Source organism: Carettochelys insculpta, chromosome 1, assembly GCF_033958435.1.
Source record: "Carettochelys insculpta isolate YL-2023 chromosome 1, ASM3395843v1, whole genome shotgun sequence".
Classification (NCBI taxonomy): Eukaryota; Metazoa; Chordata; order Testudines; family Carettochelyidae; genus Carettochelys; species Carettochelys insculpta.
Genome location: NC_134137.1, coordinates 127,058,391 through 127,077,180, shown reverse-complemented (window position 1 = coordinate 127,077,180; position 18,790 = coordinate 127,058,391). Strand labels below are relative to the sequence as shown.

Here is an 18,790-nt window from a genome sequence, read left to right as displayed (position 1 = left end):
TGGAAGGATTCCAAAAGACATCCTGTATGGTGAGCTAGCCTCTGGCAAAAGACCTCCCGGATGCCCCCGGTTGCGCTACAAAGATGTCTGCAAGAGAGACCTCAGGGAGGTAGACATCGAGCTGGACAACTGGGAAGATCTAGCAGACGACCGCAGCAGATGGAGGCAGGGGTTACACAAGGGCCTTCAGAAGGGCAAGATGAGGATCAGACAGCTAGCAGAGAAGCAAGCGCACAGAAAGCACACTAAGGACTTGCCAGACACCCACCACATCTGCAAGAGATGCAGCAAGGACTGTCACTCTCGTGTGGGTCTTCATAGTCACAGTAGACGCTGTAAATGAAGTCCTCAGTTGAAACTATAAAGGGTGCGATCCATAGTCTATGCAGACTGAAGGATGCCTACTACTACGGCTCAACTTTCCGCTGTCTCATAAAGTTTTACAGCCACCAGTATTTAGCTGTAATTTACCCTTCAACATCTTCTCAGAGCCCAGTAAGCAGTGGGAGTGTTGGTAATGTGCTAGACGATATTGACCTCCCATGGTCTGGCAAATTCTCTGGTTTGGCAACAGTCAGGTCCTGAGGATGCTGCACTAGAGAGGTTCAGCCTTTAGCAGTTTTACCAAACCTGAGAGTTCAGAGGTCATGGGTTAGGTCCCCAAAGCAGCAAAACCTAAAAAATCATTTATTATAGAAATAGATTTTATTTTTATTTTTCTATTGGGCTTTTGGTATCTGAGCTTTTTGGGGTGCAATTGAGTTACATTTTAAATCTTTTTCTATTCAACTATGAGAGTTAGAATATTTTTCTTTATAAATGAAGACTGAGATTCTTAAGAAATTATTCAGTTACATGAGCTGAGGCTTTCCAAAAATGCCAAATAACATGAGAAGGTTTTCCTAATATCTCACCTAAGTCTCCTGTGCTGCAGATTAAGCCAATTACTACTTATTGTAGCTTCAGTGATCAAGGGACACAACTGATCATTGTCCCCTTTGTAACAGTCCTTGCTGTGTTTGAAGACTACTAACCAGTCCACCTCAGTCTTCTAAAGACTAAACATAGGCTGGTGGCTTTCTTTAATCCTTCTTCATTGGTCATATTTTCTAAATCTTTTGTTGATCTTTTTTGAACTTCCTATGAATTGTCTATATATTTCTTAAAGTGTGGCTCCCAAAGCTGGACACACAGCTCCAGCTGAGGCCTCACTGTTGTCAAGTAGTATGGAACGCAACTTACACACAACTCTCGTGTTGTTGCACCCTGGAATACAGTACCCCCCCACGTTATGCAAGGGTTGCATTCCTGCGCACCCTTGCATAACTTGAATTTCACATAAACTGGGGGGTCGGGTGGGGGGAGAGCTGGAAACTAGGTGATAGCCTGGTTCCTGGCTCCTCTGGGCTTGTGGGAGCCAGGCGCAGCTTGTCCCCAGTTTCCCCAAGCTTGGGGAAGCTGGGGAGAAGCTGAGCGACAGAGGCTGTTTACCAGCCGGGTTCCGCCAGCTGCGGGAGCATGGCTGGCAGACAGCTGCTGTGGTGTAGCTTATGCCCATCTGGCTTCTCCCCTGCTTCACCCAGCTGGGGGAGCTGGGAGGTGGAGTGCTTTCGATTTGTACTTAACTGGCGTTAATGCAAGTTAAGCCCAAATCGAAATCGTGCATACTGGAGGATTACTGTATTAGTCTTTTTTTTGCAATTGCAGCACATTGTTGGCTCATATTTGATTCCATCTACTGCTTCCCCTTATCCACTTTGTCAGTAACCCTGTCAATGAAGGACATTAGGTTGATTTGGTGTGGTTTGTTGTTGACAAGTCCAAGTTGGCCATTACTTCAAACTGTAATATGCTCTACTGACACATTGATGGTTTGAAACATGAGAATTGGGAGCACTATCTACATATGGAATTACCTCATGTCCTCTGTCTCTGCGCAACAATAGCATGAATAAGAGTCTTTCATTTATGTTAATCTAGTCTGTTTGGGTTGAGAGCTCCTGGTGCTATCACCCTATGTGTCTACACATGAGGCCATGTTCTTGACTGAGGTGCCCCAGTAATTCAAATCATTTGCAATCATAGACTCCAGATATCTGTCTGGATGTTTTGAAAAGATTCAGGCACATTTCAGACATTTCTGAAGCTTAAAACATAACCCTTGTCCTGTTTTGTTTTCAAACGAAGAAACCGGCGTAGTGTAGCTTTCATTATTTTAATTATTCATTACCTTTTTGAGCAGAGAAGATTCTTTCCCCGATGGGTACTTATTCTCTAGAGTGAGGCTCAACATCACAGAAGTAAAGCAAGAGGATTATGGACTTCAGTTTGTGTGTCGTGCTGGTGAAGTTGCAGCCTACATTGCATTACGACGGCCAGGTCAGGCATTCAGTCTTACTAATGTTCTGAACTGCTCTCGTAGTTGGGAGTTAATTTAAAAAGGGGATGACGTGAACACTTTGAAAAGGGATAGACTAAAGTCATGAAAATTTGGGATAATTATCAGAAAAGAGGCTATCCCTATAAATCCCTATAAATCTGGATGGAGTAACTTCATTGAGGTCAAAGGAGTTACAGTAGATTTACTGATAGGCTTAGTCACCAAAACAGCAGCATTAAGGCAGGCGATATAGAATACGTATGGAAAAACATTCTGAATCTGCACCAGAAATCTAATTCTGAGAGTTGCGCTTCTCCAGCCAGAGATCTAAAATGTGTTCGGTTCCCATGCGTCCAGTCAAGACAGAATACGTTTCAAGTATTGAATATTTTCAATTAACTGCTTACAAACAAGTTGGAAACATAGAATTCTTTGCTGCAATTATTGATCAGCAATTATTTGTCAAATCATTTGGAATAATGAATACATTCAGGAAAATCATGCAGGCAATTCATGCAGGGAGAAAGAGGAGCAAGATGTCAGGTTTTTTGTTATGAATAATTCACACAGAGCTGTCAAATTCTGCACAATTTTGTTTGAATGTTCCTATCTTGACCAATATATTGAACATTTTTCCTTTGCAGTTCAGAATTTTCAAGGATACTTGATTGGTGGACTCCTTGCCTCAGTGTTTGTAATAGTTGTTGCCGTATTAATCAACAAGTTTTTCAAGATTGACATTGTGCTTTGGTATCGAAAATCCTGTCATCCTTTTCTAAGTATAGAAGGTAAGTGTACAGCCCCATAGCTAATGTACATGGCATACAATCCCAGAAGTCATTAAAATTCTCAAGAGAAATAAGAAGTTACATTTATTTTGTGCAGTCTTTGTAAGGGGGACCAGATGCAGGAAATAACGCTGAATGAGCAAGCTTGTTTGGAATTTCTGTCTGTTGTTTTATGTTTGCAAGACAGATGATGACTAGCTGGAGTGCCAGATTTTTAAAATGGCTTCTACTCAGTATCCTTTTTTTACAGACAAATCTTCTACAATGTATTTAATGTCCACTCAATTCTAAGGGCAAATGTTCTCTTTTAGATGCCAAAGTACAAGTATGGTCCTTTTAGTGGTGTCAGTTTTATTCAGGTACAACCTAGAAGCCCAGCAGCCTCTTGTAATAGGCTCTGTACAAACATATAGCAAAATAATGATTATCTCTGTCCTACAATTTAAGAGTCTGTAGACAACAGGTGGGTATGATAGACAGTCAAGGGGACCAATGGAACCAATGGAATGATACTGGTTAGCATAGTAAGCGGTGGTTAGAGGGCACTATTGTTCTAATCATTGTCCAGTGAAAGTATCGTAGCAGAGAAGGAGGGGCTCCGAACAGGACAACGCAGTACTTTTGTGGATACTGCTATGGCACTGCTGCAAGACATGAAAGAAAGTGTGCTAGATGGATGGCTTTATAATTTTGTCTTTGTAAGTTGTGACCTTACAGTTCATTGAAGGAGGAAAAAAGTATGGGTCTTGCAAGTGTAAAGCGTGCATCAGTTCAAAAGGAAATCTGCCATTTGAGCAGCTGGACTTCAGTGCACTGAGAACAGAGACTGAATTTGCTCAGTGATAAAACAGAAATCAGGGTGGTTTTCCAGACCAGGGAACCCCTTTCAGGAGTCTGAGTTGTCTTGCCCAAGTTTCATCACACTTAAAATTTAGCCTTTGGCTTCAGCCCCGCATGGCAGGGCTCAGGCTTTGGCTTTCTTCCCTGGGCCTCAGTGAGTCTAATGCTGACCTTGGTGTCCCATGGAAATGAACTCATCCCCAATTTGATGGTATATAGCACAGTTATAAACAAGTCATTGTCTGTACAAAATTTTAGTTTGTACTGAGTTTGCAAGTACTTTTTATGTAGTCTGTTGTAAAGCTAGGCAAATATCTAGATGAGATATCGTATCCCCTGAAAGACCTCTGTGTGCCCCAGTTGAGAATCACTGCTTTAAGGCAGCAGTGAGGAATTTCAAGGAAGCCCTGCAACTCCTAGTATTTTTCATTCTAAATAGATAGTACAAGTGTAAATTTTGGCAATTTTAAGTTTTTCGAATCATTTTAAATACAGTTAATTTTGGTGGTATTCCTTTTTCAGCATTTAAACAAAGATTGCTTTTTTTAATCTGCAGTTATTTATATGCTCTGTTCAAAAATTCATGCAATAAAGTGTAACATAGAAAAGGTGGGAAAATATTCTGAGTCCTTTAAAATAACTTTTGTCTTACAAATCTCATTGCTACTATCTTGTTCCATTTCAGATGGGAAGATCTATGATGCATACGTACTGTATCCAAAAATCAACAGAGTAGATTGCATCTCCACACCAGATAACTTTGTGCTAAAGGTACTTCCTGAGGTCTTAGAGAGACAGTGTGGGTATAACCTGTTTATACGTGGAAGAGATGATTTACCAGGAAAAGGTAAAGTGAAAAATGATTGCATCCTCTCATTGCCTTTAAAATAGAACTGGGTGAATTTTCTATCAATCTCTTTGACTACTAAAGCAGGGTAGAAAAATTTCATATCAGTATGGTCCCATGGGTCACGTCAAGACACAAAGGCAGGAGAGCAAGACACCAGTTGTTATAACATTAATTTCAGAAACAATGGATGCTTCAAAAAATTTTAAATCAGAGCTAGGTTGGCACTACTAGTGGAAGTGGATGGGGAGGAGGCCATTTGGCAACAAAACCCAATGTGTCTTTCAAGCTGAACTTCGGTAGAGAGGTCAAGGAAAGGGCCTGGTGTTCCTCTCCTAAGAAAAAAATCTTGTAAGACTTCAGGCTCAAACCTCTGTTTTACTGCTTCAGATCAAGTATTGGCAGCACTCACCACAGTCCCTAGATTCTTGGTGCTAGAACCAGTCCTTCTTGAAGCATTGTGTCCTATGTGTGACAGATAAGCATTGTTCCCAGCAGGATGGACTTTCCTCTGCTGTCTGCTTCTTTTTTTTGGTTTCATACTTTTGTTATCCCATCTCTGGTTTTCTGTCTCTCTATTCAGTGGTTTCTATCCTGTTTTTCTTTCCTCTCCCCATCATTTCATGTTTCCCTTTCGTTTCATTCATCTCCATCATGGACCCTGGAGTTATACTCTTTTGGTTGTAGGAGGAACGTAGCTGCTGGCCCTGAGTGCCCCTTCAGTACAGAAGAAAACTTAAAATGTTGGGTACTTTTGCCTTTTTTCTGAGAATGTTCATGGAAGTTTGCTTCCACCTGCCTTTTTCACTTTTCCCTATGACATACTCCATCTTCCCCTGACTCTGTAGATAGCATGGGCGTACTGCTTCTTGTGCTCCCACATAATGGGCTTCGCATATCCTGTCTAGGTGGCACTCTACTCTCTATTCTCTCTGCAGTGTGGTGTTGGCCAGAGTTGGGAATAGAGAGTGCTCTTTGCATCATAGACTTTCTCATTATCTTTAAGACCAGGGAAGGTGGAAGAGCAGTGCTCTGGAAGGCAGGAAAGGTGACTGTGCCGGTGGTCTCAGAGAAAGCAATGTTGTATGGTATAGAACATCAAGAAGCTGATTGGTTTTGGTGCAGTAAATTCTAACCAGTGGGTACTGAATGTTTGATCTTTTTAATAGTTCTGCACTATCATATTACTTTAGTATAGAAAATACAGGCTTTTCCACTGTTAGCATGCTTTTATTTTGTTCTGTACATTTACATTTAGATGTATATTGAAATATCAGGGAAAAACTGCTTCTGAAGCTATGGTAATTGATTTTGTAATATGGATACACGGGAAAAAATGGATATTTTTGGCCATAATTGTTATTGTAGAATTTATATTTATAGAATTTCTGAAAAATCTTCAGATTGAGAGAATTTGTTTTTACTAACATTTTAAATGTAATGTTTTTCATCTGGGGAAGACAAACAGCAGATACACTTCTTGGAGTGCCGGCCCTGTGTGTATGCCACTGTGTGGGTGTGAATGCACTCCATACACCTGGAGTCAGAGAACTCTGAAAGCAGTGTCTCTTGGCTCACATGTGCACCAGGGCTCACCTTGTGTCTCTGACTGAAGAGATGAAGGGCAAGGGCACGACTGACTCCCTCTCCCCTACTGCGTGATCGAGCTCAGTACCTCTAGTGTACAAAGCTTTGGCTTTCTCTTTATCTGTGAACGTATATATAGAGAGGGTTTTTTATGTATATATTTATATATATTTATATATATATTTATATATAATATATATACTATTATATAAAATTATGTATTATATATATATATATAATATATATATAAATCATTTTTACAGCTCTAGCAGTCTGAAGTTGTTAATCTGATAGTTTGTGTTTTATGGTTATTTAGTTCCTCTCTCCCAACCTCAACAATGACCCAGTCAGTCTTTCCAGTAAGCTGAGCACTTGGGAGTCTGCCCAGGAAAGATTCAGGTGCCGTCCAGCTGATCAGAAGAGGGCCCAGAGCTACCCACAGTGGGCAACAGGTGTTTCTTTTGGTCGTGCACACCCTGGGTGCACATAACCCAATTTGTTTTGGCCAGGGATGGAAGAAATGAGAGGGAACACTTCCCCCATATTCAGTTTGGGTACTGGACTATGCCCAGAATTCGGGACTTCTTACTGGCAGTGTTTCTCAGTGACAACCGCCAGTGCTGCACATGCTGCCTCAAAGGCACCCACATCAAGGCAAGGTGCAGTGTCTGCCATTTGTTCTCCAGCTGTACCTGGGACCTGTGGCCAAGGGGAGCACTTACTAGAAAAGGCAATGAGGCAGCAATCAGACCCAGACTGAGAGATTCCACCCTCCCCCCCTACCCCAGTATACATTAACCTGATTCTGCCAATAATGTTCCTCCTGGGAGAAAGTCTGACTTGGGAGCAAGGAAGTCTACCTCAACAGATCTCTTGATAGGGTTTTTTTGGGAGAGTGGGGAGCATTCTCATGAGCATTGGGTAAAACCCTCTTCCAAATCCACTCGGAAGAAATTGGATTCAGTCCTGTGTAAACCAAGCAAGTCTGTAAGCTCAGGCCAAGAAAACTTACTAAGTACTGTGTCTCATGCAGCATGATAAGCCTCAGGCTGTGTTGGCACCAGTGTGTGGTCTGGCACCTTCAGTCCTCTAAGTCCAACATCTCCCAACTCCCACACATTTTCTGTGGGTCGTCTGTCAAAAAAAGAGTGCCACCCAATGTACAATGGAGAAATGGGTGATGAACATCATCCATTCTGGCTGTACAATTGAGTTTACATCCCTGCCGCTTCCTTCCTCACCTGCTGCGGTGCCACTCTCAAGATACAATTCTCAAAGTGCAGTGTTTCCCAAACTTAAAACATTCGCATACTCCTTTTGGAACTTCAGCCTTATCAGCATACACCCTCTCCCACTGCCATTCCAGTGCTTATCTTCTGATCTTCTGTTGCATACCCCTTTAAATCCTTTTGCGTACCACACTTTGGGAAACACTGTCAAAGTGGAATCCCTCTTACAGTGGGGTGTGACAGAGAAGGTTGCTCTTCAGTGCCAAGGGTGGGGTTATTAGTGGACATACTGAGGTCAGACTCCATTATCTCAAAACAGATCTCAGACTGCTTAATAGTCCTGCCACCCAACCCTATAGGTTATGAGTTTGCTCCACAAGAGTGCAAGCAGCATCTCTGGCATTGCTTCAAGAGGTGCTGCTACTTGATACATGCAAAGCAACAACGAGGCGCTCCATCCATCTGTTTGTGAAACACTTTGCCTTGGTACAGGGTTCTTCTGCTGATTCATTTTCTGGAATCATAGCCCTTCATTTGGCTCTCTCATGTACAACCTCTCACCTTCCTCCTATTTGAGTACTGCTTGTCAGTCACTGTGATGGGGTGCACTAAGCCCCGACGTGCTCTAGAGGAGGCCAGAGGCCTTGCCACACCCAGTGAGGAGCACACAAGAGGTCCTCCAGGGAGGACAGAGCAGCTGTCTCAGTGGCAGCCAGCAGGCCAACATAAAAGAAGCTGCTGGGCTAGGGCCAGGCGCTTCCCTACAGGAGCTCAACCTAGGCAGATGCCTATTCTTTCAGGGAGCCCGGCAGTACTTGGACAGCCCGAGTGAGTGCCCAAGTGAGTGCTGAGCTTTGACCAGGGCAAGGCCCTGGCCTGTTGGCCAGAGACTGGCCACAAACTTGATAAGGGAACTGACAGAACTCTGGGCATGTTGCATTGGATCTCATCTTCAGGGTTTAGAAGACAATGGTCAGGACTGAATGGGGTGCCCTTGTCCACCCAAGAGCAGGCTGATCCTGTTATGTTGGTACCAGAAGTGGGGTTCCAAACCACTCCTGTATCCAAGGGGTACTGGAAGACCTGCTGCAGATGCTGGCCCAACAGCAGCATAATGCCACCGAAGTACAGAGGACCCAGCAGGTAGTCCAGCAGGAGACTTGGCAAGCAGCCCTCCGGCAACAGAACATATCCCTGGAGATACTCCAGCTCCAGCAGGAGAGGCAACAACGAGAGCTCCAGTTTCAGGAGACCCAACTCCAATGATTGGCAACCCCAATCCCTGCTACCACAACCAGCTCAGGACCTGGGATTCCACTGGCCAAGCTTGGGCCACACAATGACCTGGAGGCGTACCTAACCTTCGAGCGCATAGCCACAACCATGGGTGGGGACCGAATCAGCTGGGCTCACACTTGGCTCTTTTCCTCTCAGGGGAGGCTCAGGCTGCTTATTGAGTGTTGGATGATGGGGCAGCAGCCGACTATTGGACACTGCAAGTGGCCATACTGGACCACTTGGGAGTATGCCCAGACACACATCCTCACCGGGTCCATACTGAGCCTTTCCCAGCTCCAAGTGGTGGCCCAACGCCTAAAGGACTGGGCTTCCTGGTGTCTACAGCCTGAGAGCCACACAGCTGGAGAGATCATGGACTCCATAGTCCTGGAGCAATAGCTGGCGATTTTGCCCATGCGAGCCCAGACCTGGCTGCAACGTCTCAACCTGGACTCACTGGCTGCTGCAGTCCAGACTACAGAGGATTTCCTTCTGGCGACTGGGCCAAGTGTGCCTGCCCAGTTGTGGCCTGAGAACCGGCCCAAAACCCTGAAGGCCCAGCTTGGGCCAGGAAAAAGGTGCCTGAGGGACCCAAATGGACAAGAAATGAGGTCTCCTGAAAGAACACTGGGGAACAGTGTGCCCCACAAGGGTCCCTCTCCCTGAGGCCATTGTCGAGTGGCAGCCCAAATGCCCTATGGGGACCACTGGTACGCTTCTGCTCTGGGAAGCCCAGACATTTCAGCCGCTCCTGCCCCATGATGGAGTGTGACTTTTTAGACTGTGGAGTTGTTGAAATATGTAGCGGGTTTGATGTGGAACCTGAGCAGCAGGGCAAGGCCTATGTGGTGCAAGTCACTGTGGAGGGACGGGCAGTGCTTAGGCTGGTAGACTTGGAGTGCTCCCAAACTCTGATTTGGGAGTCAGTGCTGGATCTTAGCACCCACCAAAATGATTGCACCCCAGAAGTGACCTGTGTACACAGGGATGTGCACTCCTACCCCACAGCAGGGGTCCGAATGAAGGTGAAGGACTCTGAAGCAAAGATCCTGGTCACTGGAAAGTTATAATTGGTTGGGATTGGCAACAGTTTCCCTTGCTACTTCTCCTCCCAACCGGACCCTCTATGCCAGAGGATCCAGCAACCCATACATTAGAGGAGCTATTTCCCATAGTAAACTCAGACCTATGGGACGGACCTGCTCCCCTAGAGGAGGTAAGGATGTCCTGCTGGCAGCGGTGGAAGGAGGGGAAAGTGTGGCTTCAAACCCATCTGGCAGGAGAAACTGACCCAGAGGAGGAGTCGTCTCACCAAGGGGATGATGCCCTCTCTGAAGGAGGCTCACCCTCAGGCCTGGGACAGCCTTCACATGAGGCTCCGATACCTGAGTTAGATCTGGAATATTTAATCAACTTGTATGGTTTTGTCCTTGGACAAAAGGAAGATGAAATCCTAAGGGGAGCATATTCCCAGATCACAGTGATTGATGGAGTAGTTGCCCAGGAAGCCCCAGCCTCCCAGTTCCCACACTTTGAGCTCAGAAAGCAAGGAACTATCGAGCTCACAAGGATCCAAACTCAGGAAAAATCAGCTATCAACTTCTGGTTCCATGGCAGGCTCGAAGAGCTGGCCCATTCAGTCCTGTCTGCTGGCCATCTGGGACCGGAGAAAACCCTTGTTGGCCTGATTCTTCTGGCTGGGTATCCACAAGAAGGTTGCTGATTTCTGTGCATCATGTCCTGAATGTCAGCTAGTGGTGCCCAAGGGTTCAGGGTGGGTCCCCCGGTACCCTTCCCTCTTGTAGGTACACCCTTTGAGAGGATTGGGGTTGATATTGAGGGTCCTCCAGAGAAAAGTGCCCAAAGCCACCAGCATGTCTTGGTCACTGTAGGTTATGCCATGCACTACCCAGAAGCCATCCCCTTGCACTCAATAGAGGTGTGAACAGTGGCCACTGAGCTGGTATGCCTCTTCTCCCAGGTTGGCCTTCCTACAGAAATCCTGACAGATCAAGGGAAATATTTAATGTCAAGACTGCTAAAAGAGGTCTGGAACATCCTTAAAATAAAACTTCTGTGGACCTCTGTATACCACCCTCAAACAGATGGCCTGGTTGAGAGGTTTAATAGGACTTTAAAGAATATGTTAAGAAAGTGTGTGAATGCAGACCCTCGGAATTGGGACCAACTGCTACTTCACTTGAAGTTTGCTATGTGGGAAGTACCACAGGCCTTGCCAGGCTTTTTGCCCTTTTAGTTGCTAGATGGCCGATGGCCATGAGGGTTACGGGACTTGCTTAAGGAGACCTAGGAGGAGCAAACCTCCCTGTCCTGCAGTGTAATCCAGTGCATAGTATAGATGCACAAACGACTCGGCCAGGTGCGCACAGGAAAACATAGAGAAAGCATAACAAACCCGGGCCCTTCATTATTAATAAAGGAGCCTGGGAAAGGGTCTATCAACCGGGAGACTGAGTCTTGCTGCGGCTACCCAGCTCAGAGAGTAAACTCTTGGCTGAATGGCAGGGCCCACATGAAGTAATACGGCGGTTAGGAAAGGTGGACTGTGAAATCCGGTTTCCACATAAGAACAAGGAGAAACACATTTTTCGTGTGAATCTGCTAAAACCCTGGAAAGCCCAAGAAGCCCTGCTGATAAACCCCCTAAGGAGGTACCAAAGGACTTAGACTTCAAGGTGCAACCCCCAGCAGGCCTGGCGGATGTACCAGTTGCTGACTGCTTGTCTCCATGGTTGCAATGGCAAGCCTGGAACCTGTTGGAACATTTCAACAACCTGTCTTCTTCACGGCCAGATCGAATCCATCGTGTGGCACACCAGATTCGAATCTCCCCAGTAGCTAAGCCCCAACACAAGACATACAGAGTTCCTGAAGAACTCCAGGAGGCCCTAGATCAAGAGGTTCAGGCCATGTTAGACTTGGGGGTTATTGAAGCATTCCAAAGCCCTTGGTGCAGTCCAGTAGTCCTGGTCCCTAAACCTGATGGCACCCTCCACTTCTGTGCGGATTTCAGGGCACTGAATGCCATCTCACAGCTTGATGCCTATCCCATGCCTCAGGTGGATGAACTCTTATACTGGCTTGGGAAACCACGCTATGTCACCACGTTGGAGCGAACTAAAAGCTACTGGCAAATACCAATCACAGAAGACTCCAAAGAGAGAACCACATTCCCCACCCCTCTGGGTCTCTTCCAATTTACAACTATGCCCTTTGGGCTCCATGGAGCACCAGCCACCTTCCAGTGCCTAATGGACCAGGTGCTGCAACACTGTGGCCAATTCTCAGTGGCCTACTTAGATGATGTAGTCTTTAGCGAGGACTGGAAATCACACCTGACCCATGTTGCAACATTCCTGGAAGTCTTGAGGGAAGCTGGGCTCAAAGCAAACCCCAAGAAATGCAAATTTGTAATGTAGGAGATCAGATATGTGGAGTATCTGGTAGGGAATGGGAAAGTACAACCCCTACAAGATAAAATTGAAGCCCTGAATAAAACCCCGGTACCAACAATGAAAAAGTAAGTGTAGGCCTGGGGCCCAACATAGCAATGCAGATTTCTTCTCCCAGGCAGATGCAGCCGTCGATTTTGGGGACAACCCCGACCAGAACTCTTATTTGGGTGGGGGAGGTGGGGAGGGAGGAGTGTGATGGGGTGGTCTAAGCTCTAGAGGAAGCCAGAGGCCTTGCCATACCTAGTGAGGAGCAGACAAGGAGTCCTCCAGGGAGGCTAGAGCAACTGTCTTAGTGGCGAGCAACCAGGGCCCAGCAGGCCAATATAAAAGAAGCTGCTGGGCTAGAGCCAGGCGGTTCCCTACAGAAGGTCAACCTAGGCAGATGCCTTTGCTGCTGGGAAGCCCAGCAGTACTTGTATAGTCCAAGTGAGTGCTGAGCTTTGGCCTGGCAAGGCCCAGGCCCAGGCCCAGTGGCTGGAGACTGGCCACAAACTTGATAAAGGAACTGACAGCACCCTGGGCAGAGTGTCAGATCCCACCACCAGACAGTGGACAGGACTCCACAGGGTGCCCTTGGCTGCAGATGGACATGCGAGAGCAGGCTGACCCTCTTAGTCACCCACAGCATATACCCGTACGGACCAGCATTTGAAGAAGAGAAAGTTACCTACCTTTTAGTAACTGGAGATTCTTCAAGATGTGTGGTACTATCTGTATCTTCACCTGCCCTCCTTTGCTTCAGATCTTCTCTGACTTGCAGTGGAGAGGCAGCTGATCCACCCCACCCTTTATTTCCTCAACTGACAGCACAAGGGCTATGTCTACACGAGCCCCAAACTTCGAAATGGCCACGCAAATGGCCATTTCGAAGTTTACTAATGAAGCACTGAAATGCATATTCAGCGCTTCATTAGCATGCGGGTGGCCGCGGCACTTAGAAATTGACGTGCCTCGCCGCTGCGCGTCTCGTCCAGACGGGGCTCCTTTTCTAAAGGACCCCTCCTACTTCGAAGTCCCCTTATTCCCATGAGCTGATGGGAATAAGGGGACTTCGAAGTGGGCGGGGTTCTTTCGAAAAGGAGCCCTGTCTGGACGAGACGCGCGGCGGCAAGGCGCGTCAATTTCTAAGTGCCATGGCCGCCCGCATGCTAATGAAGCGCTGAATATGCATTTCAGCGCTTCATTAGTAAACTTCGAAATGGCCATTTGCATGGCCATTTCGAAGTTTGGGGCTTGTGTAGACATGGCCAAGGTGAGCCAAGGTATGCATGCAGGCCAACAGAGACGTAGCTTTCAAAATTCTCCAGCTCTGGGTGCATGCAAACCTTGCGTGCACAGTGGACTGTGGTTAGGAGCTACATGTCTTGAAGAATATCAAGGTGTCTATGGTAGGTAATTTTGTATGGTTTAAAAAAATTAAAAGAAATCAGTTTTATCACTAAGTGAAGCCTGGAGTACACACTGAAAATCCTACCAGCGTAGCTATGAAGGAAAGGTGTCTGGTTTTCTTGCCACTAAAACCTCTCCAGTGTAGACACAATTGTACCTGTATGAAAGTGTCAGCAAAGCTTATTTTGCTTCTCTAACTGCCTATGCTACACTGGCCTAGATGCTTTTGCACCTGTATAACTTTGTCTGTACTAGAGGGATTGTGCCACTTTAATTATGCTGACAGAAGTAGTAGTAAATATCTATTTTTACTGGGGGAGTGGGAAGAGATTCTCCTGTATGAGCTAAAAGTTGATTTTTTTTGTTTTTTACAGCTGTGGTTAATGTTGTTGATGAAACCATTCAACAAAGCAGAAGGCTTATAATTGTATTAGCACCAGAATCATCCAATTGCAGTTTATTAGAGGACATCTCTGAACAGCAGCTGGCTGTGTACAATGCTCTTATCCGGGATGGCATTAAAGTTATTCTGATTGAGCTAGATAATATAAAGGATTACATGAACATGCCAGAATCAATCAAATACATTAAGCAAAAGCACGGGGCCATCAGATGGAAAGGAGACTTCACAGAGAAATCTTGTTCACCAAAAACAAAATTTTGGAAAAATGTCAGATACCAAATGCCTCCCAGATGTCCAACTTCTTCAGAACTACACATGCCACCAGTAGACTCAAACACCTTTCAAACCACAGAAAGGTGAGGCATAATGGTTAATGAGTTAATGGCCCTGGACAACATTTTTTTGAATGTTGTTGTGATGGATTTTATTAGAATGCTGATTGTGTGACTCGTAAAAGGATGATTTCACTTAAAGCCTTTCAAGATTGCATTCACAGGTTAAAGAAAGCTAATTATCATACCATTGTGCAGAGCTAGCCAGCAGGACACAACAGAGTGATGTGTTAATGACAATATTAGAATGATGACATCAGAAAAGAAGTACTAAACACAGCAGAAACATCTGCAGGAAAACAAGCTTTTGAAAGGACACTTTTATGGCCCTTTTTGAACAGTGTGTTTCTAGAATAAAAGTGTATTCAGGCAGATTAAGTATAATGAACATTCAGATATCTTATATGTTAACTAGGTCCAGATTTTTATTCTGAGTCTCGTTGGTGATATTTTATGTCTTTAGCCTAGGTCAGGGGTCTGCAAGCCACGTAGTGAGAAGAGCCATTTTTTTCAAATTCAGTTACAAAATCAAAACTTCAAGAGCTGCAATGCATGTGAATAGGAGACAGTCCTTAAAAGATAACATCGAACTATACTTTTTGTGACCCCTATTTTAAGAATAGTGCACACACAATGATTTGTAATGCCATACATGTTTACTGCAGGACATTCACAAACTTTTTACATATTCTATTTCCTCACACTTTACATGGGGTGTGAGTAGAAGGGCTCAGTTCTTGTCCCCAGGGGAGACAGGAGCTCCTCAGGGCCAAAGGGAGGGAGGAAAGTTTCCTGAAAACTTGGCCGGGCCCTTCACCGCCATGGTGGGGCAGGGAGCTGGGCTTGGGAGGTGACCGGGACACTCTTACTTAGCTGCAGCAGCTGGGTCCGTCCTCAGAGGAGCTGGACAGCAGGAGCGGCAGCTGGGAGGGCCACCTGAGCTATACTGAGCCAGGCATGGGGGGAGGATGCTGCCCAGCTGTAAGGGCTGTCTAATTTAGCTGCATGCCACAGGTTGGGGCTCAGGCATTCAATACAGCCAGGAACTGGAAGCAGCAGATTTGGACACATGCTAACCCTGCATCCAGGCTGCTATGCACTCATGCAAACTCTGTGGCCAGGCCTTGCCGGAAGGGGCCTTTGTCGCCCATGGCAGCGGCAGGTTAGAGGGGCTGGTGGTGGCCGCATCGGAGTCCCCTGTGAAAACCAGCAGTGCCAATTCCCCCTCCATCCTCCCACACCCTTTCCGCCTTCCCCTCCCCTCTCAGCCCCCAGATCTGCCTGCCTTGACACCCCACCCCACTGCTGGCCTGCACTGCCTGGGCAGAGGGAGGGAGGGAGGGAGTGGGCAGAGCCAGCGAATGTGGAAGGTGCAGTGGGTGGAGTAGGGAAAACACAGAGCTGCCCCCTCTAATGCCCCCTTCAAGGCCAAGTAATTAGAAGCTCAGAACATCAATCTATTCTTTATCACTAACTAGTTCGATCCACCTCGGTTAGACCCTCTTCATCCTGCCACCAAGTACGGTCAGTCATTGTCATGTATATCTTGCTAAAGCTTATCTAACTCTGAATTGTAGACCTTCAACTCCCAACAAACACATTGCAACCTTTCTGTCCTTTGTCATCCTTCAACACAAAAACTGGCTCAAGCCCCCACTCAGTGACCTGGGACAATTGCATGCCACCCTTGGGCACCTCTTTGAGGCCTACAGCCCCTCTTAGAAGCAGGGAGTCAGATTGTAGCAAAAAACCCTTAATAAAGGGAGGGAAGGAACAGTATTATTTTGGGAAAACACAGCAACTAGGGTTCATAGCCATCAGCCAAAAGACCCATCCTAGGAAAGCTGGGTAGTGCTCTTTCCCTTCAGGTTCTTAAGTTCAGCAGCCAAAAAGTCCCTTTAATGTGCCAATCCATTCTCTGCACCCACTCACAGTTGCTGTGCTTGATTGGCCCAACCTGAGTTCAGAAAGGTTCTTCTGCAGAATTCACCTTTCACCCTGGGTTGGGGTCGGCAACCTGCGGTTCCGGAATCACGTGCAACTCTTTAAGGAGCCACTTGCAGCTCCGAGCACTGCCGCTGCTGACTGCACTTGTGGCTCTGGAGGCTGCTGCCACTTAAACAAAGCCTGCCATTAAAATGGGCTCTAGGTTTTCTTGTTGGCAGCATCCTCCAGAGCTGCAGGTGGTGTCAGCGGTGGCTGGGAGCCCAGGAAAAGGAAGCCAGCAGCCGCCTGTGCACTGGTCATGGGGGAAGGAGAGCTGGGGGTTGAGGTGGCTGAGCCTGTCCTACTCCAGACGTGCTGGGGAAGAGGAGGAGGACGACGCTGGGCAGGTGCTGGCTGGCAGAGGGAGGATGCTGCCACCCTGTCACACAGAAGCTGCTGTCCAATGTGCAGGGCTGCTTGAACCTCCCGCCATGCTCAAACCAGCGCAAGTGGGGCTGGACTACACAGCTTGCTGCAGTTGTGTCGAGCCCAGGGTGTGCTCCCACACAGTGACTCCCTCCCCCCTCGGAGCTCAGCAGGGTGTCTGCCCCTCACCCTGGGCTTTCAGCTTCTCCCAGCTGAAATCAGTTGCTTCCCTTCCAAGAGCCCTTAAAATAAACACCTGGACAGTTGGGGGAACAGCAGCAAAGATGATTGTCTCAGGCAGGTAAATCCTGGGGATGGGGCAGCTGGTTTGGGGCTGAGAAGGGTTAAGCCTGGGGCTGATGGGGGTTGAGCCTGGGAATGGGAGGTGGTTTGTGGGATGAGGGGTAAAACCTGGGAATAGGAGGATGGATTTGGGGGCTGAAGTGGGTAAAGCCTGGAGATGGGGGTAACAGCCTTCTAATTGGTACAAATCATTGTGTGTGCTGTTCTTAAAATAGGGGTGACAAAAAAGTACAGTTTGACGTTACTTATCAAGGACTCCTATTGGCATTATTTACTAAGGACCCTTATTCCTTGTTTCCTATTCACACGCATTGTGGCTCAACGCATTGATTTTGTAACTGAACGTGAAAAAATGGCTCTTCTCACTATTTCAATTGCAGAGCCCCCCCCCCGGGTGGAAGGGAGGCAAGGAGGCCTCCTGCGCTGCACAGCTCCTGCACTCACTAGCTGCCTCACTGTTCCTCCTCGCCAGCCACCCTGTTGGTCATTCTCCCACAGGATAAAGCCTCTGGGCTGCACTGCTGCATCCCCTCCCTTTTCCCTGGCTGGGGAAATGCCATTCAGCAGCAGCAGCGCCACATGGAGCCACTTCCTGCCCCTCCCCATCGTCCGACAAAGCCCCTGGGCTGGATCTGGCCCCAGCTTGCCGATTCTGGCCCAGGAGGCTTGGAGCTCTCCCCCTCCCCTCCACTGTGGGCTGGATGCTGGGGAGGGGAGTCATGGGGTCTGGATCTGGACTACTGGACTGGGGTTCCCCTCTCCTGCCATAGACTTAAACATTTGTGTGTGTGTAGAGGAGACAGAGCCGTCCCATGGATGGGACAAGGTGGAGCGGCTGCCCGAGGCCTCATGCTTTCAGGGGCCCAATGGCAGCCACCTCACCTGTCCTATGGATGGGATGGGGGAGGATTACCTGAGGCAGGAGTTGGGTGACAGGGTCAGGCAACAGCAGTCTCAGGGAATCACCTCCCCACCCCCCAGCACTCCCATCTCCAGCCACCCATGGAGAGGTGGGACTCAGCTGGCCAAGAGGGCATGGCAGAGCACTGCATGGCGAGTGGGGGAAGGAGGCGACCTCCTACTGCTGCCATGGCTGTCTGCCTCTCCCAGCCCAGCTAATCCCTGGCCAGGCTGATGGAGGAGGGGCCCCAGGGTAAGGGTGAGGAGGAAGCAGGGAAGGGGCAGAGCTTGTGGCAGGAAAGGAGGCTGCCTGGGGCCCTGCCCAGGTGGCACTGGGTGTGTGTGTGTGTGTGTGTGTGTGTGTGTTTTCCAGGTCCTTCCCTCTGAATGGCCTTGCAAGGAGGGTGGGAGGGGTTATCAGCGGAGATCTGGCTGCGGGTTTTCGCGACTGCATTTGCACCTCCCGCGAAAACGGCACGCCCCAGGTGGGCGGGGGATGGCTGATGAGCTGGTGACCCTGTCCCCGACGCATGGCTACAATCAGAGAAGTGGAGGAATGAAAAGCACCTCCGTAGGCCCATGCGTCCCGTCGCTGCCCTCCTCCGCAGGATACAGTTAAAATACCTTCTCCTCCCTTCACCGAGCCAGCCCTCAGGAGGGGCCGGCGTCAGGTCCTGCTGGGCAGA

General features: G+C 47.6%; 1 protein-coding gene across 1 annotated transcript in view; it reads left to right on the top strand.

Annotated features, from left to right (window-relative positions):
• LOC142006793 (interleukin-1 receptor-like 2) overlaps window positions 1-14,913 on the top strand; it is a 32,517-nt gene extending 17,604 nt beyond the window's left edge. Inside the window, exons 7-10 of the mRNA XM_074983268.1 lie at window positions 2,243-2,379; window positions 3,025-3,168; window positions 4,694-4,855; window positions 14,189-14,913. Of these exons, the coding sequence (XP_074839369.1) occupies window positions 2,243-2,379; window positions 3,025-3,168; window positions 4,694-4,855; window positions 14,189-14,577 (832 nt within the window). The 3' untranslated portion in view covers window positions 14,578-14,913. The remainder of the gene's footprint in view (window positions 1-2,242; window positions 2,380-3,024; window positions 3,169-4,693; window positions 4,856-14,188) is intronic.
• The last annotated feature ends 3,877 nt before the right edge of the window (window positions 14,914-18,790 follow it).